A 27,225-nucleotide genomic window follows, 5' to 3' on the forward strand; every position below is an offset into this window, starting at 1 on the left:
TATAGGACACCCAGTAAAATTTGGATTTCAGGTAAACACAGGCAATACTTGAGACATGCATGTTATTCCTTGTCTAAGGACAAGTTATTCCTTGTTCATCTGAAATTCAGATTTAACTAGGCATCTTATTTTGGTTGTCGTTGTTGTTAAATCTGGCAACCCTATCATTTTTATACGATGTTGTAATAACTCAGTAATGCCTCGAGTGCAGTTGGGCTCATTATCCTGACATTCTGTGGTTCAAGGCTGTTGTGCTTTTAGAATTTTGTAGTTATTTTTCAGTCACTTTCTTTGCTATCCAATGATTGTATTGCTTGTTGTAGTCAGTACAGAGTGTCTTCAATTCCCTCTCCCCTCTTCTTGATTCTTCTAATTGGTTTGGGTTGAGAAGTGAGATCCTCAAACATGACCGACTGCTCTGTGAAGTGAGAGTAAATAGGTTTTAAAAGGATACAGGTCCTTGAGGGCACATACTTGAGAAAAGTATGCAAATACTTTTTTAAAAAATGATTTCATAAAAACTTATTTTGACTGCCCAGAGAGCATCCTGTGGTTTCTCTCAAAGACCATCAGGATAAGTGAATCATGCTTATTTCCTGGAGAGCATTGTTTTTTATAGAGCACAAGTAGAAATCAACCTCTGATGGGAAGCTAGGTATGAGAATTTGCAGTTGCCTACACAACGGAGTTTTGGATGCTGTTCCTGAAAATCTTTAGGAGGAGTCAGGTAGATACTGATTTGGCTTGAGTAGTTCACAGGTAGTCATGCCTTGGAGGCTAGGGACGAGACTAGATGATCTCTTGCAATCAGTCACAGATATATGGTTTTGATGACTCTATGGTCTATCCAGTCAACTCAAAATAATGACCACAACCAAAACAATGAAACCAAAGTTAAAATTAGCCAGCATCGTACCTACAATGGAAAATTTAGTATGTAGTATTCCAAATATGGTGCTTAAAAGAGACTTCGGCCAGCCTGCAAGATGTTATGTGGAAGGAATTACAATGTCTCTTCTTCCTACTGCACTCATTTACACGATGATTAAACTTTTTTTTTTTTTTTTTGCCCTCGGCAATGCTTGCTCTGAATATAGATCTGAAGTGACTCCTAAATTAGAGCTGCTTTTCCTAATGCTGAACCGGCCACTACAGGCAAAGTCAGCAAACACCTCTCCACACCTTACGTATTTGTATTTAACTTATTTGACGTCAGAAAAATTGTTTGAAAATGATTTATGGTACAAAGAGGATCTTCAGGCTCAAGATGATGACATTTTGTGTCATCCAGTGACATACATACATATATATATATATATATATATATTTAATTGAAGTATAGTTGAATTACAATGTTGTATTAGTTTCTGTTGTATAGGAAAGTGATTCAGATATATATATGCATTCTTTTTCATATTCTTTTCCATTATGGTTTACTACAGAATATTAACTATAGTTCCCTGTGCTATACAGTAGGACCTTGTTGTTTATCTATTTTGTATACAGTAGTGTAGATCTGCTAATTCCAAACTCCTAATTTATCCTTCCCCCACACCCTTTCCCCTTTGGTAACCATAAGTAGTCATTTATACTTTTACTGGCTTTAGTCAAAGAATGACTCATCAGAATCAGATCCTGGGGAATATTTTGGGAGCTGTTAGAGAAGTCTCATACCAAGCAGAGACCAGCATCTTGGTAAAGAGTTTGGTTTTCTTCAGAGACTTCAGAGATTGTACAAATCAGAAATACTTGCTGGATTGTCACAAAACAATTCTAAATATTTCAAGCCTTTAAAACTTGTTACAGGCCATTTAGTCACAACAAGAGCAATTCTGATCTGTATAGGTCACTAGAGCCATTATCTGCACTATATATTTAGGTTCATGTGGCCTGATTCAACTTATTAATGTGTTCAATTCTCTTTTCCTCTTGATCAACAAAATAAAAATTCACTTCTAAACTATGTTAATGCTTATAGGCTTTCAAGCATTATTATATTTTTAATTTTAGTCAAATAAATATTTTTTAGAGTTTTTAACTTCTACAATTTTCTTCTACCCTAAAAGGTTGTTGTAATATTTTAGTAGGTATCTATCTTAAGGGACATGTATAATGTGGACTACTGGGAGGATAGGGTGATTTAAAAAATGTTTGAAAAAACATTCAGTTGGTATTTGTTGAAATGCATGGGGTAACCCATTATTGGCAAGGAGATAACACAGCGGTGGGAGAGGCAAATTCATCAACAGAAAAATTACAGTATTACAAAGTGGTGAGGGTAATGATGAAGTTATGCAGATAGATGTTTCTTTTTCTGTGAGTCTAGGAAATGAATTCAGCCTTGACGTGTTAGGGGAAGGCTTCCTATAGGAGGTAATGCCTGGGTTGAGTCTGAAAGTAGTCAGGCCTAAGAGTGTGGAAGAGAACCCTAGTAAAGACACAGAGGTGAAGAGGGAAGAGTTCCCTTGTTCCTCTAAGCTTATGAACATGCTCCTTAGTCACTGGTAGAAGGGGAGGCTGCCCCACCTTGTCACTGTTTAATCCTAACAAAGAGCCTTTTGCAGATAATGCTGTGCAGCGGTGACTGCATGGGCAGTTATTATGACTAAATTGTCAAGTTGGCCAGATATCCCCTGCCACCTTTACATACAACCCTTTCCTCATTTTCCAGGCAGTTCAGTGTAACTCAAATAACCACTACCTCCTTTATTAGTTTCCTGGAGCTGCTGTAACAGAGTGCCACAAACTGGGTGGCTTGAACAATAGAAATTTATTATCTCACAGTCTGGAGACTAGAACTCTGAGATCAAGATGTCAGCAGGGTTGGTTCCTTCTGAGAGCTGTGAGGGAGAATCTGTTCCATGCCTTCCTTCTAGCTTCTGCTTGTTCGCTGCTGGCAATCTTGGGCTTTCTTTGATTTGTAGATGCATCACCTAGATTTCTGCATCTGTGTCCAAATTTCTCCTTTTTATAAGGATACCAGTCATACTGGAGTAGGGGCCCACCCTACTCCAGTATGACCCAGTATGACCTCATCTTAACTAATTATGTCTGAAATGACCTTATTTCCAAATACGGTCACATTCTGAGATACTTGGGATCAGGACTTTAACATATGAATTTTGAGGAGACACAATTCAACTCATAACATTCCTTTTCAGATGTAAGCTCTATAATTTAAGGTTCTATCTTAATTTCAGAAAATGTTTACCAGGAACATAAATGCTTTGTTGCTTGTTTTCCATGGGTTAACCTATAGTTTCCTACTTATTCACATAAAATATGTATATTCTGTTATTTTCACCATATCAGAGATTTCATGGAGTGTTTGGAATTTAGTAAAAATTTACCTATTAGGTGTCACAGTTAAGCTGCTGTTTCATTAAATGCTGATCTTTTTCCAAAGGTATTTCCCAAACAGTATGTTAAAATTAGCACAGCTTAGTTCTTGGCACAAAAAGTGTGATCAGCACTGTTGATCTTTGAGTTCGAAAAGTTCTATAAAACAAGAATAAATATATTAAACTACTGTCCAAAAACAGTATAAAGAATAGTTGACAAAATGATCCAAACATCTTTTACTTACTGAATAAATGACATCAATGAATAAGCATTGAAAGCCAGTATTTGATAATTAAGATCATTTGATAATGTCATTCACATAGACAACTAGTTTTGTATTGGATACCTTCCACAGGCAAAGGACTGATGGCAGTTTTCCCATAAATCACTTTTTTGTTAATGCTGTATTTGATTTTTATTTTAGGTAGTACAACTTTTAGAAAAAAATGTGTTTTCTCTGCTGGCAAAATGGGCCCATTATCTACTCCCTAGATATTTCATTATGTCTTTTGATTTAATTTTTTACTTTTCACAAGATACACACAATTACTTAACAGGGATAGTACAATTTCTAATATCACTCGTTTTTTATCCAAAGCAAAACATTTGGTTCTGTACGTCGTTCAAATCCTATTCATTACAGGGTAAAGCTGGGCTTGCAGAATTTAGTAAGTGGATGCAAGCAGCTACCTGGGAAAAGCAAAGCGTCAAATTCAATCAAGGCTCCTGTAATCTGATACTATCAACTGTTGTTCTCTCTTGCAGTCCTAAACAGGTTCCACAATCTTATTATTTCTTAGCTCCTTGATGTGACAGGTTTCGTTTTTGGCACTCTTAATTACTGAAATTAATCTGTCTTGAACTGTTAGGTTGGCTTAGTTTTCTATTTCCCGGTAGTTAAATCACTGTGGGAGCGGTACCAGGACAACTATGTCCTGAATTTTTAAAGGTTTTTTTAAGCCTGCCTTCCCCACTGGTTGGCTTCCCTTTCTCCCACCCCTTCACAGCCTTTTCTTTTTTCTCTTTCGCTCAGTTCCTTTTACACTCAAGCAGTTGCAGGGGGATTTAAATTCCAATCCGGAACTCTGACTCGCGCGCCTTGAATGACGGGAGTCGTAGTTTTCGTGACTCCTCCCTAACCGCTTTTCACGGCGATTCCGCCTCAGAGTGGAAAACTACAACTCCCAGAACGCATCCGCGAGGCGACCACCCCCCCTGTGCGCACGCGCCTTGAGGCCGCAGGATTTGAATCGGCGGCGTTGTTATTGACGCCATATTGGGGCCGGCGACGGGTGGAAGAGTCGTACAGTGGAGGGGGAAGCGACTGGACGTGTTTGTTGGAGCTCCTGCTGCCACCACCGCCGCCGCCGCCACCACCACCGCCGCCGCCACCACCACCGCCGCCACCACCACCACCAGCACCACCTTGTAATCCCGCCGCATCGACCGCCGCTCTCTAGCTTCTGACCCTGCCTGGGAGTATTAGGAGCCGCGTTCCAGCCTCACGCCTCCCGGGGCTGGTATCGACTTCTGAAGGAGCCGGTCTCAGAGCAGGAGCGCCTCGGGCGCAGCGCAAAGCTCGAACGGACGGCGGGGGCGGCCGCAGCCTCTCCCGGGGGAGCCGCGCCTGAGGAGGCGGAAGAGCCCCCTGACGCGGCCGGCGTGAGCTGTCGCCACCGCCCCTTTCGCCCTCGCCCCGGCCGGTGCGGACCACTGCCCCTGCCGCGGAGGCAGCGGTGGCGGCGGCTCTCCTCTCCTCACCGGCGCCACGCCACCCGCCTAGCCGCTCCTGAGCCCGTCGGTTAGGCTCTTCGCGGCCCCGCTCTCCTCCCCTTCCCTCGCCCTCCCCTCCCGTCACCCGTCCCCGACCCCACCCGAGCCGGCGGCCCCGGCCATGGCGTGCGGAGCCACTCTGAAAAGGACTCTGGATTTCGACCCACTGCTGAGCCCGGCGTCCCCGAAGCGGAGGCGATGTGCGCCATTGTCGGCGCCCACCTCGGCTGCCGCCTCCCCGTCGTCGGCGGCCGCAGCCACCGCCGCCTCCTTCTCGGCCGCAGCCGCCTCGCCGCAGAAGTATCTCCGAATGGAGCCCTCTCCTTTCGGCGACGTCTCCTCCCGCCTCACCACAGGTGGGACTCGGCCCGGCTGCCGCCGGATGGGCGAGAGGTCGGGGGGCGCGGGATGCGGCCGCGGGGTTGGGGGTTCCCGGACTCCTCCCCGACCTTAGCAGAGTCCTCAGGGGACCACATTCCTTTAAATGAGACCCTCCAGCCTCGGAGTCACAATAGAAATGGTCCAATGTCAAGGAGGGCGCGTGGGATGGGGGGGAGTTGAGAGATGGGGTGGGTAGGGGCCGTGCTTTGCCAGGTATTGTGGGGAAGAGGAAGAGCCTTTTCTTTGGGCCGAATGACTGGAATTGAGCGTTTCCGTAGTCTGGAGAGCCCCAGCGGAAATGATCAGAGAGGGTGCTACACGGAAATCTAGGCAGGAGAAGGGTCACACATTTCACCCGAGTCTCGATGGCTGTCTCCTGGAATCGATTGGTGGCAGCTACTAACTCTGGGGCTGGGTGGTTGGAGGCGAGGCAGCAGCCCCTCCTCCAGTTCAGACATGGCTGATTTTAGTACAGAGGGGGTGGGGTGGGGAGGGATGTCACTGAAGCGAGATCTAGGCCTGTCATTAATCACCCACAAGAACGCCACTTTGGCTGAGTCAAGACCTGTTTCCCTAGCAGGGTCAACAACAAAGAAAATTCTCTTCCCGATTACTGTAATATGATCACACTATACGTCTAGACCTTGAGAAATGAACGTTTAATGAAAAGCGAATTGTATTGAAATTCGGGACTGAGTAGTTGCTTTTAGTTGAAAGTGCTTTATTTCAGCTCGGCGAAGTAGGTTGGGAGAACAAGCCTCGGCCTTGAGAATAATAAAGAAATCAACCCAAGATTCCAAGGGACTTAAGACTATTTTTGCTTTTCATCTTGAAACATTTCCTGAAAGTGGCTATGTATGGGGAATTACCTTTTGGCTGCTTAGTACTGCATGTGTATGTCCAGTTTTTCCTGTACTTTGAGAATCCTTGTGTCCCCTTGGCATAGTCTTAGGATAGGCTTTTATGGATTGGTAGTGTAAATGTTTTTGTGTGTGTAGCATGCAAAGGTTTCGTGTGTTGCCTTTGGTAATAGTATGATCCGTAGACAAAGCCTTTTTTCATTGCTTGATTTGATAGAGAAACATTTGTTTCTCTATCGTTTGCTTAAAAAATATGTGGGCAGTATTTACCTCTATTTTGTAACTTCCATTTGGAATTGACTTAGTTTTGTTTTTTCAGGTCAGATTTTAATATCCTTTCTCCAGATATATGGGGAAACCCCCAGATGCCTAGGCTACCATTTTTTGCTGTTGAAACAGTGTCAAGAATGAGCTCCCAGTGATTAACATTATTTTTAGAGTTTGTCTTTTTAGTGAAATGGTATCATTGAAAATTGAAATGATACCATGGAATCTGTACTTAACAACTAATAAGGCCACTTAAAAATAGCTCTAGCTAACCAGCAATAAATTTTATTCGAGGCGGGTTAATTAATACAGTTTTAGATTTGGGAGTTAAAGTATATCTCCTTGCTAAAATAGTCTTGAGTATATAAGGTAAGTCACCTAGGGGCTGTATTTGTCCTCAGTTTTAAAGGGAATTAATTCAGAAAGAATTGTGATCCTTTGCAAATTTGTCATTTCATTGATAGAGTTGTAGCACTGGCTAATGCAATTGGCTCCATATTATCTTAAATTTCAGTCAAGTGGACTATAATAGTAAAACAACTGGAATCACTGGAATTGTTTAAGCCTACTGATTCGAATTCACATTTTCCAAAATATTGCTGTGTCTTCTCTTCTTCAAGGTGTTTTTGACGTCTACCTGAAGTTTAGTCATATCCTGAACTTTAAAATCACACCCTAATTGACATTTATTGAGCCTGCAAAAAAGTTTTTTAGCTATTTCAGCGAATTTTAATATTAACATAAAAAGTTGACTTGAGAAGAGTAGTTATTGTTAAAGTTTTGGATAGCTAAAATTTACTTTTTTAACTATAATTTTGAATGACATTCTACATCTAGTTTAATATAGCCTTGTGTTTACATGTCCAGTTTTGGGCATGCTCCTGTGTGGTTTTTGTAATGATGGTGTCATAATGGGAGCTGCAGTGCTGTGCAGGTATCAAAAGAGCTTCCCAGTTTTCATGTCATCAAACTTGGGAATAATTTTCCAAAGTACCTAATTTTTAGATTCCTATTTTAAAAGTGTTAATTCTTAAACTTTACAAGAGTGAATACCCATATATCCTTAGCAGAAATAAGTAGCTGAGTTTGGAAATGGAAAATGACTTAAACTCACCAGGACTCTGGAAGCGCTTCATTTTCACTTCTGTGAGATCAAATATAATTTAAACAATTTAGAACTAGAGTCCGAAAGTGAATTTTTTTCAGAGCTTGTGTATAATTTACCAATATTTTATCATTGTTCTTCTCTAAATATGTAAATAGTGTCTTCTGATATGTAGCTTAAGTCATGTTGCAGCTTTACTAGTAGTTTTGGGAACTTGGGCATCAGTTTTAAACCCTAGTTTGTTTTTAAGTCATTCCATGAAGATTATTCCAAAGTTTGACTTGATGACTTATTTCAATGTTTTTCAAACTATTGCAACTAATACCAGGAAAAAGGAGAGCTGGCAGATAAAGTTTTATTGAAACACAGCCATGCTCTTTTTTTTTTTTTTTTTTTTTAAAGTATTGTCCATGTCTCTTACAGGCTACAGCAGTAGCGTTGAGTAATTGACAAGAGCCTTTATTTTCCCAAAGCTCAGATATTTACTGTCTGGTCCTTTTCAGAACAAGTTCGTCCACCGCTGGTCTAAGATGTTAGCAGTGAGGTTTGTAATAATCCCTGGATTTGGAAAAGGAAAAGTGAATAACTGGAGGTGTGGGGAGAGGGGAACCATTGGTTGTGGTTGGGAAAATGAATGCCTCTAATAGCTTTATCAGTACTCATCCAGTTGGTAAGTTAGTTGAAAACAGATTCAAAGTGTTCTATTCTTCTCAATTGGCTTTTGAAACCTCTCTGAATACTATAATTTAGCCAAAAGATTGTCATCACATGCCCAAGAACAAAATTATTTTAATAAAACCAAAATATTATCCAACATTACAAGAGTGTCAAATCCAACACATTGTTTTTCATGATTGTATAGTGAATGAATGAATGGCTGGATGAAAAAAATCCTTCTATGGACTGAACCTGTTTGTGAGTTTGATAGGTATTTTTATACATTTTTTTGACTTGTTTCCATTGCTCTAGCCTGCCTTAGGAACTGAGTTGGATGAAGAGTTAAATTCCTTTGTAAAAACTCATTGTATTTGCTGGAAGCTTGCCATTAAGAATGGAAATTGCAGCTTGTGAATGGGGAAGGGTTTACAGGAACTTAGATTGTTCTGTAGACATTGATGCATGCCTGCAAATGGAGACACCAGCTGGCTTAAATGAAGTATAAATGGTTCTAGGCAAACAAATGAGATATCTGTTGGAGGAGACAGCATTTCCCTTCAGATGTCATTTATATTGAGCCAGAAGTGTTTTTAATACTTTGTGGTTATTTAGACAGCTGTTAAGTTGCTTCTAGTTTCTCAGTGGATTTGGCAAATAAACTGTTTTTAATGGTCTTTTGTACTTTGGATTTTAAACCTGATATTTTATTTAGGAATGCGTATGTAGCTGCAGTTATTTCATAGTTCTGTGAATTATGCATTTAAGAGTCCTGTAAGTTTATAGCCATTAAAAGCGGGGTGCAGTTGTATTCATTATTGAGCTATTTTGTTTTGAAAGTAGAAAAATTATACTTATCTTGAGCACAGAAACACATAGGGTAAACATGGGTAGTTCAGAGGAGAGATTTATTAGTTCTTCTTTAGGTGAAAATGCTCCTAGCTACCATAGTTGCCACAAAGACAGAATCTGAGATGTAAAGAAGAATAATAAATTTCTTCAGTTCTTGAATGGCTTTATAGAAAAAAGCATATACTGTGTATTATATTACCCAGATACATCTTTCCCAAGTGTTTAGACAGACCTAGGATGACACAGTGATAGAAACGCTTTTGTTTTGAAAGGTTGAGAATAAGGGAGTAATTGGAAGGGCCCAGTTTTGTGTATTTTTCCTCTTTGAAAAGAAACTTGATTTTCTTTCCACTTGAAGAGGGATGCATAATGATAGCATGGGTTAAGTTTGAACCTCTTGGATAGTTGGTCCATGAAACTAGATAATGAATGGTATTGGGTTTGGGCATTTTCAAATACCCATAACTGATTTAATCATCAGTTTATGGTCTTTGTGGTCTTTGCATTAACACTGTACAAGTACTGTTGACTCACAGAATGTTCTCTATGCATATGTGAAACCACAGTATTTCTTGCTTTTGAGAAGACTGCCTACTTTCAGAAAAGTATGCAGGGTGGAATACTTGTTCCAGCTTATATGAACCAGTCTGACATCTGCGATGGTAAAGAGGTCTTCACAAATAAATTTAAGAGATTCATCCTCAGTTTTACTGCTGAATATAAGTGTTCTAGAACTCAGCTTACCAGTAATTCTCAACTTTATAAACACACCTGCGAAATGTGATCCTTTAGTAGCAGTCTGGGAGCAAAGACTGTTAGTTAAAAGAAACGCCCCCTGGATTTTGTGAGGTAGGACATATGGGACTTGTACTGTTCGAAAATAACCCCAAAAGTATTCTTATCTGCCATACCTTACCTCTTAGTTAATGTCTTACCTACCATAACGTTTTAAAATATTTATTGAATGTATTTCTTGAGTTAATCAAGCCTTGACGTCTTCCAAGATTCTTAGAAACTTAGGAAGTTTAAGGGAAAAAATGTAATTTCAGTTCCACTCCTTCTATACCAGTTTTTCTTTTGAGACTCTTTTGTAACAATAAAGCCACAATATATGACAACATATTTTTTTAATTATGATTCAAACAAATGAGTAGTACAAGAAATACAGGATTTATTTAGTTTAAGACTTTGAACAATACTTTTTTGAGGTGTTTGAAGTATATATACTTCTCAGTATTCCCTCATCTTTTGGGATGATAATGATAAACATGGTTATGTGCATTACAGTATTTGAAATAGCCCCAATTATCAGGATTTTTATTGTTTTCAGAGGTTTGCTGGTTTGAAGGATTATATTTTAAAAGATTTTACATGATTTTGATATTTATTTTGGGCCTTTTGATTATAATTTTTGCCTTATGCCAGATTGTGTAATCTTTGTTGTGATGGTAGGTTTTCTTGGGTAGTGGTAGTGGTAGTGGTTTTTATCCTTCCAGCACTAGAAAAACAGCTCATAATATGCTTGCAGTTTTGTCTTGGAGAAACTTTTCTTCATCCCTTTAAAAATGTAAGTCATTAATTTTTGTCTGTCACAAATGCAAATAGGCAGATCATCCTGAAATGTATTAGTGCTTTGCAATATTTTGATTTTATTAAAATTGTGATATTTCCAGTAATACAATTTTTGAATTTGACTAAATTTTTAATTTCTATGTCTATTCATGTACCTCCATTTTCTCAGCCTTATTTAAAAATGTAAATACTTCCTGTAGAAGTCACTTGTTCAAGCTTATATGAACCTCATTTGATTTCCAGATTCTATGCTGGATAGGCAAAGAAAAGACAAGGTCTCTTCAGGGACTGGTAGAGCTTTCACTGCTGATACTTCATAAAGCCAGCTAAACTTGAATAAAAACACTGTAAACTTTATGCTTTACCAGTATACCTATTTTAATTCCTTGTGGACATTTGTCCACATGAGCATTATTTTCACCTTTGGCAGCCTGACTATTGAAATTGGTTTATTGATTAAATCACACTTTTACTACTTTGGAAGCTTATTGGCTGAAATTGTTTTAATCTTGATGTACATTCTTAACTTTGGTTTAGCATTTATTTTCATTTCCATTAATGTTAATTCTTAGAAAACTCCCTCCAAAGATCAAACTAAAGTGGGGAGTTTCGAGGGAGAGACCTGGAAGAGTTGATTTTCTTTTTTTTTTTCCTCCCTTTTTTTCTCTTTTCTTTTCTTTTCTTTCTTCCTTTTTTTTTTTTTTTTTAATTAAAGGTAATACTTTTGAACTGATGTGGCAACTGAAGAATACAACGTGGAGTGGAATTTGAAAGATTGTAGAAAGCCAACTTTTCAAACATTACTTTCCTTGAACTTTGCCTTTTGTTACAGAAGATTGCATTGTTCCTAATGCTGATATATAATTCTCTGGAAGAAAATCTTTTCTAAGCAGTATAATTGGTTAAAAGTATAGAAGGTTTTGGGTAATTGTGACAGAACAGGGGAACCTGATTTATGCATGGCCCAGGGTGAAATTGTACATTATCGAGGGCTGGCATTGTAATCAGTCCTGTGTGTTTGGTAATGCTGACCTACCAATTTAGAATGATCCTTACTTCTGAAACACTAGTAAAACATTACAGTTGTTAAAATGCCTATCCTAAGAGGTGGCAATTTAGAGACTCTTGAAGCATCCCTTACGTAAATACCTGAATGTAACATGACAATTTCTTAGAATTATTCTGTTAAAGCCAGTGATGGCATTTCCAGGGCTCCAGGTAAATGAGAATTATGCTCCATTTTGGTCACCACCTTAATAGTTACAGAATTTGACATCTCAGTATATGAAGTATTAATAACATGGCAGTGGATCCCTCTATTCTGTCTGACATCTTGTTTCTTAAAAATTAGCTCTCCTCATTGTGATTTATTTTAACTTTAGGTACTTTTAGAATATTGGCTAGGTGTAGTAATAAAATACTGGAGAGGGTAGTAGGTGTTAAGAACGTAGACCCTGAGATCAGGTGTGGCTTTGCCGTGTTTCAGCTGTGTGCACTTTAAGAAGACATTGAAGCAAGCCTTATTTCCTCATCTATAAAATTATGCACGTGGTAATAGTCATATCTGCCTCCTAGGGATGTTGTGAGAATTAAGAGCATTTTCTGTCCCTGAGTGCTGGAAATAGTTACAATAGGGCAACCTCAAATGGAACTTTCTATTCTGTCCAGCAATCCTGCCATTTTTCAGTGAGTAACCAACCTTGCCTTCTACTTCACAAAGATAGAGGGCATCAAACAGCAGCTTCATTTTTCCCAGTACCAACACTACCAACATTTGTGCCTGTTCTCTTTTTTTCCATTAAGGTTGAGGAAGATTAAATGAGATAATTAAAACCTAACAGTGAGGGAAGGATCCCACTTCTCTCCAAAGGAACCTTATCCTGTGATTACTTTTCTCTCTCAACCAGATGCTCTTTGCTTTTGGTTTTAAATATTGTCAAGCCTCCCATTATAAAGTAAATAAAACATACTCATTTTCCTCCAGCAGTCATCCAGATTCCTTCACTTTGAAACTAAAGAGCTTTGATATAGTCTGTTTGCTTCCATTTCTTCGATTCTAAATGTACTCCTAGTATTTGTACCTCAGACAGCTCTTGTCAAGTCAGCGGTGACTTCCATGGCACACAGTCAGTCCTCATCTTCTTTGACCTTTCTTACAACATTCACATTGCTGACACCCCCTTCTTGTTGAAATACTTTTTAAAAAAACCTATGACAGCATTGTTTTCTTCCACTTCTCCAGCTGCTCTGTGTTTATCTGGCCATTAAACTTAGGAGTTCTTTAGTTCTAAGTTCAGCTCCATTCCTGTCTAGCTTAATAGCCCCCAAAGCAATCCTATCTGCATGCTCCTGACATCCCTTTTCACTTACAGGTGGACTTTCTAAGTTACATCTTTAGTTCAGACCATTCCTCTCAGTTCTGGCCATGAGAAATTTGTATTTTTTATTGTCATATCCTTCCAGTAACCTTTCTTCTCCCCAGAAGTCAGTATTTTTGTGAAATCATTAACTTTTTCAGTATTCACAATGAATTTACAAAATATATGAGATAAACCAAAGATGTCTGTAGGTTTCCAGTCAGTGCCTTCTGGTGTGAGAAAGAGTCTTAATTGCTCTTTTAAAGCAGACAAAATTGAAAAGCAAATGTGTTTGTTCACTATCAATCAATAATGAACATAAAATTCATATAAATGAATCAATCTATGTGCTACTGTCACGTAATGAATCTCCCTGAGTAGGTCCAGTCAAATTTAAATTGATTTGCAGAATATTTTCCTGCCAGGGATGTCTCACTTAGAAATACAAAAGCCATGTAGGTGAGGGTGGCAAAATGATTTAGATCACCTTGAGTATTTTTGTACTTGCAATAATCTCTGCTGTTAACTGCTTTCCTTCTCTTCCCCTTTATTCCCGGCATGTCCAATAATAAATACACCAACCACTTTTCTTTTTAATTGCCAAAGTAGAGGAGTTATTATTTTAAGCAGAGGATAGAAACTTAAATGGCCATAGTTCCAGGCAAGTAGTAAAAAATGAGTGAAGTAAATTAGGTGGGGACTTGTAAATTCCGATCCTGGTCCTGACTTGCTACATCACCTGGAAATTCATTTGAAATGCTTAATCTCAGGCTCCATCCCTTTTGGTCTGCATTTTAACAAAATCCCCAGGTGATTTGTGCGTGCATTAAAGTTTTAGAAGTACTTGAGAATTTAAGCCCAAAAGGCAGCAGCCACTCTTCAGCTGAATTTTGCCACATGGTCCAACTCCCCCCTCACCACTCCCCACCATAAGTAGCCAGAAATCTTTTAATGTAAAATCACCCAACTTTTAAATGTTGGCCACAAATTCACACTTGTTTTTGAAAGGAAAATATTCAGGCCAGACATGCCTTTGGGCTCCATTTAGCCCATGAATCATCAGTGTGCAACCCCTGGTTTCCAGGTATGCTGTATCAGTATTTTTGTGTGTATGTGTTTTTCGGGTGCCCTAATAAGTTGTTACAAGAGACAGATTTGATCTTTAGCTTGATTGTGCTGCCTTACAGCCCTCTTGAAGGAGTCTGCTCTCTGTCCTTCCAAACCTTGCCTTGGCATTAGATGTTTTCTGTAGCTTGCATATTGGGTTTTAGATTTTGCATGGTTTAATTTCCCCCTTTCTTTTCACCATTTACTGCTTTTTTTGGTTCTTATTTCTTTGTATTTTCCTAGCTTATAAGCTATTTGAGAAGATACTGGCAGATAGTAAAGAAGTAAACAACAGAAGCAACATGGTTTACATATATCCCTTTAGAATCTAGTGTAATATAAAATAGATGTATGAAACTTTTGGATATCAGGGAGGAGCCACCTGCTGATTTCAGCATTCTTGGTTTGGACTCCTTGCATTATTGCAGTTGATTTGTAGCTTAGACCTGAAGGGTTTTAACAAGTTGAAACATTTATTTCAAATAAGTAATCATTGGCTATTACAGCACCAGTGAAATAACAGAATCTGGGCTGTAGCGATTATTCTTCCTCTTGTAGGAGATAAATGAATGCCTACTATACAGTAAAATATTATATAACATAAATTTAGAATCTAGCCAGTTGCTTTTAAAGTACTGTAGCCAGTACTCTCGTGTTTAGACGTGTGTGCAGCTATCTTATGGTTATTAGGATTCATGCTAATCCAAATAGAAGTTAAAGCTGTGGACATAACTGGACAATCTTGGGTTAAAATTTGATTCCAAGTTCCTTTGACATAGCAGTAATTTTAAAGTAAATTTAAAATGGCATCACCTCATTCTTTTTAGTTAGATATCTCTTGGCTGGATACGAACATTGTCCTTAAGGTTCCCTCAAGGAGTCCATAGAATTATTTTAGTTTCTGATCAGAAGGTCTGGCAGAATAGTTGAATTACAGTGATGGGTCTCCAGAGCAACAATTAATTGTGTGCATTTTAATTTATAAAGTAGACATGGCAGTGTCTAGTATGTAGTTCAGAGCTCTAGATTTGGTCTGTTATTTTATTTGGAACAGTTTCAGTTTTAGGTCTTAATAGCTACTGCGGGTTTTCTATACTTAATTGTGTACAGGTCTTCCATTTAATTTGTGTTCTTCCCTAGAACTGACAGATTTTCAGGATTTATTTTTAATCCTCTTGTTTGAGCTGTTTAGATGAACATCTGTCTTGTTTTTTTCAAAGATACTCCATAGAGAAATTAGCATGTAAGGTGATAACAAAAGGGTCTTACACACCTAAACTTAAAAGTATTCATGAAACCTTAATGTTTGATCTAGTAGTTATGTCAGGAGGAAAACAGTAAGTCCATACAGGTCTGGAGCAAAAGTTTAGTTTCCCATATTACAGATTTTTAGACATCTTAATGGACTCTAGAAGGACCCTGCTCCCCTCCCCCCCCCCCATTTTGTGGTTCTCCTTTAAACACATTTTTAGTTGCTTCTAATTCCTTTTCCCTTTGCCTGCAGTCCCATCTTGTTGCTGTTTCTCTTATTATCATCAACTGTTATTTTTTTATGCCATCAACTGCTTTTTCCTGTTTATATTGTTGACCTTGTTCTTTGTGTCCAGGGTTTTTAAAGTAATCATTGGCAACTAAGAGTTGTAAAACAGGCTTTATTTCTCAGTCCAGGCCTTTCCACATTTACCTAGGGTTTTAAATATTCCAAAGGAGTAAGTGCTGGCTCATTGATAATCTGCCTATTATGGAAAAGAATTTTATTAGCAATATCAATGGTATTAACTAGATTTGGGAATGAAAGTGCCATTAGCCATAAATTTGCTAATACTGACTTTCACTTAACCTAGTACAGTGCAAGGAAGTCTTAGTAGTATTTTATAGTTGACCCTTGAACAATGTGGGTTTGAACTACGCAGGGGCACTTACATGTGGATTTTTTCAGTAGTAAATACTATAGTATTACATGATCCAAAGTTGGTTAAATCCAAGGATGTGGAACCACAGATGTGGAGGAACTGTGCCTGAGATATGGAGACCAACTACAAGTTACGTGGATTTTGACTGTGGGAAAGGAGTCTGTGTCCCAAGCCCACACATTGTTCAAGGATTAACTGTATAGTAAAAGGGTGATGTAGTTTATTAAGAATTTTGAAAAGGGATCTACCACAACCATTTGTAGTATACACTGTCATGAAGATAACTACATGTTTTGCTCTTAAGTGATTTCCTGCAAATTTAATCTGTGCTTCATAAGCCAAATATGAAGCCTGTGTGATTAAAAGTGGAATGTGCAGCTGATGTTAGTGAACCTTTATTTGACTTTCTTTAATAGACCAGTATATTTTGTTGGCAGCATAATATCAGATGTTACATGTACTTGGAGTAAGATGTCACTTTTTAGTTTGATAAGAGCTGGCTAGATTTAAGTAGCTTAAGACCAAGAAGACGTACGTACTTTATTGATGTATGGAGGCCTTTATCCAGCTGGTATGGAAGCAGCTTAAGTCAGCCAAGTATGTAGGCTGAGCTAGAAATGTGAACTGTGGATTATTGAATCTGGGAGATTTCTTGGTTATCAGCTTCAAAATTGCACAGATAAACTGAGCTTGAGGCTTGCACTTAGCTGTTTGCTACTTTGAGCTGCTGAGATTTTGATCAAGTTAAATTGGATCATTCACTGCATAACACTGTTGATCACGTTGCCAGTATTAGACCATTTGAGGGCATAGTGAGGCTTAGATGACATAGTTGTATCATTAGATGCGAAAAACGGGGCAGGCAGTAGCATTCAAAATTCTTCAGTTCTTTAACTGACGATATCAGGTGTTGGCATAGATGTGTCAGCAGAAAGATGTGTCTCAATGCAAAATGTACAGTTACTCTGGAAAATGGTTTGGCAGTTTTGTACAGAATAAAGCCACATACTTACCATATAATCAGGCCATCTAGTTCCGCTCCTGGGTATTCAAGAGAAATGAAAATGTGTCCACCTGCACAGACTTGTACTTGAATATTTGTTATAGCCGCCCTCACTGGAAATAATCTAGATGTCCACTAAAAGTGAATAAATTGTGGTGTATACTATATATACACAATGGAATACTAACTCATTAATAAAAAAAGAAGGAATTACTGGTTGATGCAACATCATGTATGAAACTCAAAAGCATTTTCTGAGTGAAACAAGACACAAAAAATCTACATTCTTTATGATTCATTTAATGCAGTTTTAGAAAAGGTAAAACTACATAATGACAGTGGATGGATGAGTAGTGGTGGTGGTAAAGGGGGTGAATAGGAGTATGAGAGAACTTTTGGGGGTGATAAAAATTCATTATTGTGGCTGTGATAGTTCCAAGACTGTATGTATGCACTTGTCAGAACTCATCAAACTGTACCTTTAAATTGGTGAATTCATTTGTAAATTATGCCAGAAAATTCCTTAGCTTGTAATGATGTCTCTTAAATATTAGATGGTATGGAGATTTACAGAGCTTCATTTTAAGAAGTTTTACTGTATCTTAATCTTAGGCAAGATCTTGTTTGAGACTGTCAGATAAATAAGAGTTCTCTACAGCTGTTCTTTGGTACATCTTAGTTGTGCTTTGGTTGATTTTGTGAAGCAAAAGGAAGAATTATCTGAGAACAGCTGTGTGGTGATCAAAGACTAAGTCACACAAAAGAGGTCAAGGTCACGTTACTTTGTGCAAGCATATTTGAAGTCTTTGGTTGTGAATAAACTTCAGGATGCTTTGGCACTTTTGATCAGGATGATGGTAGCTTTGAACAAAAAAATGATAAATGAGTGAAGCTTGCTATGAGATCAAACATCATTACTTTTAAAACTTTTTAGAATACTGCTACTGAAAGAGTTCCGTTATTTAAAAAATAAGGATATGTGTGCCTGACCTGGTTGGTATAAGATGCTGCACTAGTTTTATTGGACACCTCTGAAATCTTAGGAAGCCCATCTCTATCAGTGTGCTTAACTGTACAGTAGACAGCCATTTTATTTCACACTGGTAACTTTGTTTTTAAATTACAGTTTCAAATAAATGAAAAGAGCTGAAAATGACCATGTTTAATATAAACAAATGAAACATATGTATACGTTTATATATTTATAAAAACATATACATATATGTAGCATTCTGAAAAATGTTAAATACGGCTAAAGGACTGCTCACACAACCATCCTGAGGTTAATTATTCCAGTGTTTGATTTTGTAACTGCACATTCATATATTTGTAAAACAGATTTGTTTGCACACAAAATTTACATAAAGGAATCTTCACTAGATATATCCTTTACAACTTTTTTCAAAATTGATTTTGTTATAGTAATGAAACTGGCATAATCTAAATGTTTAAGAGACTGATAGATGCCCCCTCAGAGTCTCTTTCTCAAAAGCCCTCAAAGTTCATCTTGTATAAATCTTTAGCCTTCAGTTGAGTTTCAGTTCATTTTTAAATTGCATCATTGTAGAATTGTTAAAGTTATACTCCATTATATTTATGATTCATTTTATTGCCTGTTGCCACCTTAACTTAATTTTTGTTTAATTTTGCTTTGGATTGGGCTTAATAAACTTCTTGGGATATAGCTTCACATGGATAACCTATTAATTTAGGAGCTGTGGTAGTGGTGAGAAAGTCTGTTTGGAAGGGAGTGGAAATCTAAGGGATTTTCTGAAGAGGCTAAATGGTAACTATTTTGAATTAGGAATCTTCTAAAATGGATCATACTGGCCTAAACGGTATGTTGGATAGTTTGATATATTTCGATGGTTGTGGTTGAAAATAATGGGACTGTGGTATAGTGATTCTTAAACTTACTATCTGTTACATACCAGTCACATTACATGGGTTTTTACCCTCAAGATTCAGAACACTTTGCTGTTAATGCTGTTATATTCATAGGTTCTGTTGAGCTTACTATTAATGGCCACGGCCATTTAATGTATGATGATTTTTTACTTTGCATCTACTCTGTCATTATTGCTGACCTACTACTGTCATCTCTCACTGGTATGTGCACGTATTTACATAGTTCTCCCTGCTTCTAATTATTTATGGTCTTGGGAAAAGCCTGTTAAATAGTTTCGTGTGTGATGAATAAATGACCTTTGAATTGGGTACTCTTAAGAATCTGAGTAAAAAATGTGTTTCAGTTCACAGACTCCCTTCCTTATCTTTATGTTGAATGAAAAACTTAGTTTGTGCTAATCAGCGCTCAGAAAGAATGGTATTGTGGAGTAGCTGAATTCCAGGTGGTGTGTATGTGCTATTTCTGAATCAGTGTCCCCACTGTGCTGAAACTAACTCCTCCCAGACGTACGTTTTCTAGCTATTTGAAGAGAGTATTTTTGGTAGATTGGTTCTACTAAATAATTGTTGGAAACCCAACCTAATTTTGTTTTTTAACTTGAAAGTTTTATCTTGCCAAATTTTGACTTTTTTCTTTTAGAACAAATTCTGTACAACATAAAGCAAGAGTATAAGCGTATGCAGAAGAGAAGACATTTAGAAACTAGTTTCCAACAGACAGATCCATGTTGTACTTCTGATGCACAGCCACATGCATTTCTCCTCAGCGGACCAGCTTCACCAGGTAATGATAAACTTAATAGGTGAAAGGAAATGTTTCCTAGCACGGGAAAAGTAATCCAAGTTGCCTTTAGTCATTCAAGCTCCTGTTTCTCCCCTTGATTTTTAAAAAACATACAAGTAATGCCGATCTTTTAAAAATAGGATACGAAATAAGTAGTCGCCACCTGGATTCCCGTGACTCAAAGACAACCACCTGTATATTATATCCCCTAAGTGGATGTCCCCATAAGTGCTATGATTTGTAGCCTCCATTAAAAACATATACATATATATAGCCACATGCTTCTCTATTAGGTATAGATGCACCTTGCATGGCTGAATACTATGCCATTTTATGGATTTCCCAGAATCATTTAATTATTAATGATAGTCTCAGAATTTCTGCTATTACATTATTTACAAAAATATCCCTGAGCATATACTCACACACTTGTCTTTTAGGATAGATTCCTAAGTGTGGATTATTTTGATCCTGTATCTGTTTTTACCTACCTTTGGTTGGAGAGAATAGTTTGTAAATACATATTTTTTTTTCCTTAAGGTATAAAAAAGAGGGCTATTTGAAGTGAAGTAAAACTTCTTACTGAAGAAGAGCCATCAAAAGTGGCTCTTGCCTTCAGTAAAGTTCTCAGCTAAACAGTTCTCGTGACAGTAGTTGCCTGCCTGCCTTCCCCTCCCCTCCCAACAGGGATAGGAAAACTGGGCAGGATAACAAAACATTTCAAAGGCTATAAACCAGTCAAATAAAATTAGGAAATGTGAAATTGTTCAAAACTAAATTCTGCAGTACTGCTGATTTGGAGGGCCAAGTATAGGAAGTGAAACTTGGGAAGGGGGGTGAGGGTAGAGACCGTATCAGCAGGAAGGCAAGCTCATCATCATTTGTCAGTTTACTTTGTACAACCTCAGTTAACTGGCAGCTAACAAAGCAAATTTGAAAGTAAATAAAGACAGCCTTAGTTCAGTAGCTGTGGGCTAACATTGGTATACTTTATTCTTACCTAGCAGAATACAGTTACGGCTTGTCGATAGACACAGTTCAAACATTAGTTAACTGGTCCCAGCCATGCACTGCATGAGGTTACAAGGAGCAAGTAAAAAAAGGAACTGGAGCAGATAGATGAACAGAGCTGGACAAACAATTGATAGCAAATCTGTTATAGGATGCAGCAGTGTTATCATGGATGGCATCATAATCCTGAGTTCTCAGAAAGATAAATTTCAGATGTTATTTTCAAGAACAGAATGATGTTTTTGGGAAATCAAAGTGCCTTAAGTAACACGCATTCTAAAGAAATCTTTTATATCATGTATTACGTATCACTAAGTGGCTATTACATAATCTTTAAGGAGGCTGAACCATAAAATTTAACGCTGAATATTAGGACTATGTTCTCAGTATTTCTTTTTACAGAGTCTGTCCTAGCTAGTATCATTAATTTAAAAATAAAACTTCTGTTAAGTTTTGTTTGTATCTTGTTCTCTCCACTCACCTTCAGACTTTTCCCCCTGTATGATTGCCTGCATCTTGCTGTGTTTTCCCAAAATCATAAGCTGATAGGATTAAACCTGTTTTAAGACTACTTGGGAAATACTGTGCTAAAAACTGATACAGAAAATGCTTTTATATGAGCGTTGAAAAGATTCAGATAAAACATCAGTTAGATGATGCTTTCTGTGATAGCTCTAAATCTGGTGTTTTGTTGTTGTTCATGTTGTGCATAGGGACTCCATCAGCAGCATCCTCACCATTAAAAAAAGAACAGCCCTTATTCACTCTACGGCAGGTTGGGATGATCTGTGAGCGTTTATTGAAAGAACGTGAAGAGAAAGTTCGAGAAGAGTATGAAGAAATATTGAACACAAAACTTGCAGGTACAAGATGAGTTCTAGAGTCAGAAACCCAAGCTAAGAAATGCATTCTTTCCCATGTACACTTCATGTCAGTTAGATTTCTCTTTCTATACACTGGTGTAGGGTATTTTCTGAGAAGTTGAGAATTTCCTTAGTGACCTTTAATAGCATTTGTTAGCCATGTAGATCAGCAGCAGTATTAGGGACCTGGATTTTTCTTTTGATACACCCTGTGCTTGACTTTGTTTACCTCAATTTGGTTGTGGGTTTTTTGACTTTGTCTTGTTCACGATAACTTCACCACCAGTCTGGACACATGAACTAATCTAGGTGGCACTGTGTACATAATTTTTTCCCCATAAAATTTGATAATTTAAGTGCAATAAATAAAACTTACTATGGATGGTAACTTAATCAGTCCCCCTCCCCCCGATTTTTAAGCCATAGATTTTGCTGGATATTGATATTGTAAGCTTCTTGTTAAATCAGGATGCTAATAGACATGAGAGAATTTGCTTAGTTACATAACATCTTTTTCTGTGGCATCTGATTAGGTTACGGGTAATATTTTTGGACATATCATATATTTTGTTATGCTTTTGTTGTCCTACTTTGTCACTGCAGTAAGTTGCCATTCATAGACCACTTACAATAAACTTTCAGAGAAAGATCTCTTTTTATTTCAAGACTTTTATTTTTAATACATTAAGCCCTACCCAGCCTATACATGATGTTGTGTGATATGAACTAATGTAGGTTTCCTGACTAAGCTCTGTGCTCTTTCCATCTGATATGCTATTACTGAGGTTATATATCTGATTAAGTGCTAACTTAGAATTTTTATATATATATATATATGAGTTTTCAGTTTCTCTGGCTGTAATATATTAGAGAATGGGGCATTTTTTCAAAACATGTAATTCACATGTACCTTTATTTATAGAACAATATGATGCATTTGTGAAGTTTACGCATGATCAAATAATGCGACGATATGGAGAACAGCCTGCTAGTTGTAAGTATTTCATTTTTGAGCTGAAGATGAGACAGTCTTTTAAGGAGAAGACACTTACTATAATTATCTTCACAACCAAGAAGAGAATTTAACAGAAAATCATGGAGCAAATGTTTGGAGGAAACAGGCAGCAAAACTTCACTGAGGCTTACTTCTGGTTACTTAATACCTAGGGCAATATATTAGGGATGAGGATCCGGCATGTACTTAAATTCTGACCTGGACTTTGCACTAATTTCCCTTTTCTCTCCCTTTAGATGTTTCATGAATCACGTTTTCTGCATTTATGGGCTGCCTCGTTCCTTGTTGAGTTGTTGCAAGAGGTCCCAATTATGACATGCAGCAATGCCAATACCCCCCTGTGAATACAGGTTATTTCAAGCTTTCGTCAGTGGCAACCACTCTTAGGCAGCAACCGGTTTTGGAAACTTCCCTGATGTCAGTGCCACCCGGATGTGGACTTTTGCTACTTGTATTAATGCCAGTGGCCTCATTTGCTGTATCATTACAATTTGGCTTCTTATATTAATGTCTGAAAAGGATTAAAGCTGGTATTCTAAGAACGTGCCCTTCACCGGTTGTGTAAATAAAACTGTAGAATGACACTTCAGATGAAGTTAGTGTGATTTTAATTGTGCACTACAACCAAGCTGTAACCAGTTATTAATAATTTAGAATGTTAATTCCAGGACATTTTTAAGCAAATAGCCTACAGTGCTTCCTGTGAAATAGTGGAGGAGGAGGGCATTTCTGTATTCCAGGACTTCTTGGGGTTGTCCAGAATGGGTTTATATGATTTCCTTTTTTTTTTTTTTTTGGTAGTTTTTATTTATTCTATCAGTCTTTTTAACAAGTGTTTATTGCTGCATTTTTTTCCCCCAGTGTATCATTGTTTTACTGCCCTTGTAGTACTGGAATTTAGTTGGAAGAATAAAACATTTACTTCTAATCTGCTTGTTTTTAATGTACAGGTGGGTAGTATTTGAATAAAGCCAGTGTTTTAAATGTAAGCATCTTCCAGGAATCACTGAAGTTAATTTTCTGATAAGATTTCAAAATCAGTCTTTTAACATACCAAATAACCTAAGATTTGAAGCATCTTCCAGGAATCACTGAAGTTAATTTTCTGATAAGATTTCAAAATCAGTCTTTTAACATACCAAATAACCTAAGATTTGAGTGCTATTTTCAAAAACTGAGTTCTAACTCCAAATTGTTTCTCTTCTGACTGACTGCATGATAGGATGTTAAATAATAAGTCAGTTTTAAATAGCTATAGAGTTTTTGCCTCAACCAGTAGAATCCAGGTTTTGTTATTTTTTTAAGACAATATATGAAAGCATGATTCAGTACATTTAACTCCTCTCCACACACGCTTTCTTTCCAAACACAGCTTTTCTATAATGAAGCGAGCAAAAACCACTTTGGCATAATTAAGTTATAAATACACTGGAACATTTATAATTGACCTAATTAGTGAAAGACAGAAAAAGGATTCTCCACCCCCCCTTTTTAACTGTGGTGATTATATTTCACCAATTCTTTGTCTGAAACAAGGCCAAGAGGTGGTATAGGGCTTTCACAAGAGCCTCAGGTAATTCATGTGCCCATTAAGTGTTTTAGACACAGGGATAGTGCAGGGTGGCCACAAACAAAGTGGATGTAATTCTGCCCGGTTTTAATGGACAATACAGACAACCTCAGCATTACTGACAGTTTGGGCCAAGGCTGTCGTGTGCACTATAGGCTGTTTAGCAGCATCTCTGGCCTCTACCACTAGATGCCAGTAGCATCTCCCCCAGTGATGACAACCAAAAATGTGCCTCTAGATACTGTCAAGTGTCTGGGGTCGGGGAAGGAAACAGTCCCCAGCCGAGAACCACTGGTAGGGTGGGCTAGCGTTTTAGAATGCAAGCAGTACGTTAAAATGTGAAGGAGTAGGGGTAGAGTGAATGCAAATTGTTCTCTCTTCTTAAACCCTAAAATGTTGAACATTCTTTTAAGTAATAAGAGTGTGTGAATTTTCATGTAGATTTAAGTTTATAAAAGAGCGGTTTTTATACCTGGAGGGCAAGAGAAAAGGAAAATCAGTGCTGGCAATCGGAATGGAGCCACAAGTAATAAATGTTTTAGTTAATAAATTCTGGACTTCACTTTGATCAATAAAATTTCCCCCACAGCCAAATTTATGCATATCACCTTACCCAAAAGATGTCCTAGCTGATCTGCTGCTTACTGACTTCAAATAATGTGTGAGGTAGTTTCAGAAGGTAAAAAGTGTGGGCAACTTCTTGAAATTAGTTGTAATCAGATGGACCCAGTAGGTGGTGATTAGTCCAAATACCAGCCACACTTTGAGCTCCCAAAGATCCCTGAAATTGCTTCCAGTAAGCACCTACAGAATTTAGTGCTAACAGTCATCTTACTCTTTTTATAGTAAAAAGCAGTGCGGGTGTAGTGCTGTGCCTCGGTTACTGTAATGTGTTCAGTAAATCACTATTAACAAGAGCATCACTAGGTGTGATTCTCTGTTAAAACAGACAGGCAATCTGGAAAAAGAGAGGGTTTAAAACACTAAAGCTATCTTTGGCCTTTGGCAAGGACTTACATCCCTAAAGAAAACGGGTTCCAAACGAGGCATTTATTGCATCAGCAGTATTAACTGGAGCACTTCCCCAGGTTCTACCCCAAGAGACTGCTTCAGAAGACGGGAGGGAAGGCTGCTGGAGTCTGTTTAGTATGCTCCCCAGCTGGTCCAAACTGCTAGGGTTTGAATTGACTGTAGTTGCCTTATCTGAGTTCTCTTGACTCCCTTATTTCAAAATTATACAGTACTTGGTATTTGTAAGTAAATATTCTGCTAAAGCACCTAACAAGCCTGTCCCTGTCTCCTCAGATACGGCTCCAGCAGTTCTCTGCTCCTGCACTTGCCCTGGGTAAGGAGCATTAGCTCCGAACCTCGTCTCACTTGAACACAGTGCCAGCAGCCCTCGCCTGCATCCATTTTCTTTCTCTCTACTAGATCATGCCCATGAGCATAATGAACATGCCGTCGTCTTTTAAACCAGTAATCCTTCTGTACTACCCGATTCTTCTGTTCTATAACCTTTAAAGCAAAACTTAAAAATTTTCTAAACTTCGTCTTCCTCCCATAATTTTGTTGCCAAGTTTTATTAGGGAAAAATCAAAACAGAAAAGCCGAAAGAACAGTCCAACAATCCACTTAAAGTGAACAATTATGTGGCTGTATTTGCTTTTTATATATTTTAACTGCTTCAAAGAACGTACACATGATGTGTCTCCTAAGAATAAGGTGGTTCTTCTACACAACTTCGATACCATTATCCCACTTAAAGGAACGCTTCCCTCATTTAGTCCATACTCAGATCGCATTTGTCCCCAAAATGTCTCTTGCGGGTTTTTTTCTCCCTAAAGCGGGATTCAAACAAGATTCTGACTTTCTGGAACAGCTAGGCCTGTTGTCTTACTGAATGTTTCTTTGTGATATAATAACTCTTCTATCCCTTTGAACTTCCTGTAAACTAGAAGTTAGGTCTAAAGTGTGTATTAGTTTCAGCTTAAACCTTTTGTGCAAGAGCATGAGATGTGCTGTGGTCTCTGTGATGTATCACACAAAGTATGGCTTTCCCAGGGCTCATGATCGTTCATCTGAATCACACAAAGTATGGCTTTCCCAGGGCTCATGATCGTTCATCTGACAGGTGATGCCTGTCAGGCTTTGTTTTCACTACCCAGCCACTTAGTCACCAATATTTTCCACACCACCAAATCTAATCAACATTAGACCTTGAAACACTGTTCAGTTGGCTTGCAAGATTTTCCTCCCTTTATTGGCTGCTGCTCCTCAGTCTATCTGGTTCTTCTACATAATTGCTTTTTTTTTTTTTTTTTTTTTTTGGTGCTGCTGGTCTAGTCTTCTGAACTTTAAAACATGCTCGGAGTTCAACCTTGGGCTCCTTGCCTCCTCTGGTCATACTCACTTTGGTTATCTCACTAATCCTAAAGACAGGCTATAGTTGCCTCCCTGTGTGACATTTCCACGTGAAGATCTAAGAGGTATCGAAACTTACACCCAAGACCAAACTATTTTTGCCTCTTAAAACCTTTCCTCAATTAGTTAATGGCATTTCTATTCCTTTAGTTTCTCAGCCAAAAAACAGCCTTCAATTCCTCGGGTTCTTCATCTAATCTTGGTTCTATCTAAGACCTCACTGTCTCTGTTTCCCTCATCTAAGGTATTTTCTTTCTTTGTCCGGATGATTTCAGTGACCTCCTTCCTAACTGCTCTTTGTTTTGCCTCATTTGTTTCCTCACCTATTCTAGTCTATTCTCGTAGCAGTCAGAGTGAGCCTTTAAAGGGCTAGTAAGTCTTCTATTTAGATGGCTCCTTACCTATCAGAGTTAAAGGCCTTACCGGTCTGTGGGGCCGTGACTCACCTGCACTCCACCCCACCTCAC

The 27,225-nt window shown here is 38.1% G+C and overlaps 1 protein-coding gene across 1 annotated transcript; it reads left to right on the forward strand.

Annotated features, from left to right (window-relative positions):
• Nucleotides 1-4,641: 4,641 nt before the first annotated feature.
• On the forward strand, nucleotides 4,642-23,356 carry AKIRIN2 (akirin 2). The gene is made up of 5 exons (XM_074368648.1): nucleotides 4,642-5,471; nucleotides 19,735-19,878; nucleotides 21,603-21,752; nucleotides 22,675-22,746; nucleotides 23,004-23,356. Exons 1-5 carry the CDS (start codon nucleotides 5,237-5,239, stop codon nucleotides 23,012-23,014), a joined length of 612 nt encoding a protein of 203 aa, XP_074224749.1. The 5' UTR covers nucleotides 4,642-5,236; the 3' UTR covers nucleotides 23,015-23,356.
• The last annotated feature ends 3,869 nt before the right edge of the window (nucleotides 23,357-27,225 follow it).

The sequence above is a fragment of the Camelus bactrianus genome, chromosome 8 (genome assembly GCF_048773025.1).
Source record: "Camelus bactrianus isolate YW-2024 breed Bactrian camel chromosome 8, ASM4877302v1, whole genome shotgun sequence".
NCBI lineage: Eukaryota > Metazoa > Chordata > Mammalia > Artiodactyla > Camelidae > Camelus > Camelus bactrianus.

Bases quoted from the DNA above. Each gene is read 5' to 3' on its own strand.
- AKIRIN2 (XM_074368648.1), top strand. From the start codon at position 5,237: ATGGCGTGCGGAGCCACTCTGAAAAGGACTCTGGATTTCGACCCACTG. The intron at 19,879-21,602 runs GTAATGATAAAC...TGTTGTGCATAG, and splicing joins CAGCGGACCAGCTTCACCAG to GGACTCCATCAGCAGCATCC. The intron at 21,753-22,674 runs GTACAAGATGAG...CTTTATTTATAG, and splicing joins ATTGAACACAAAACTTGCAG to AACAATATGATGCATTTGTG.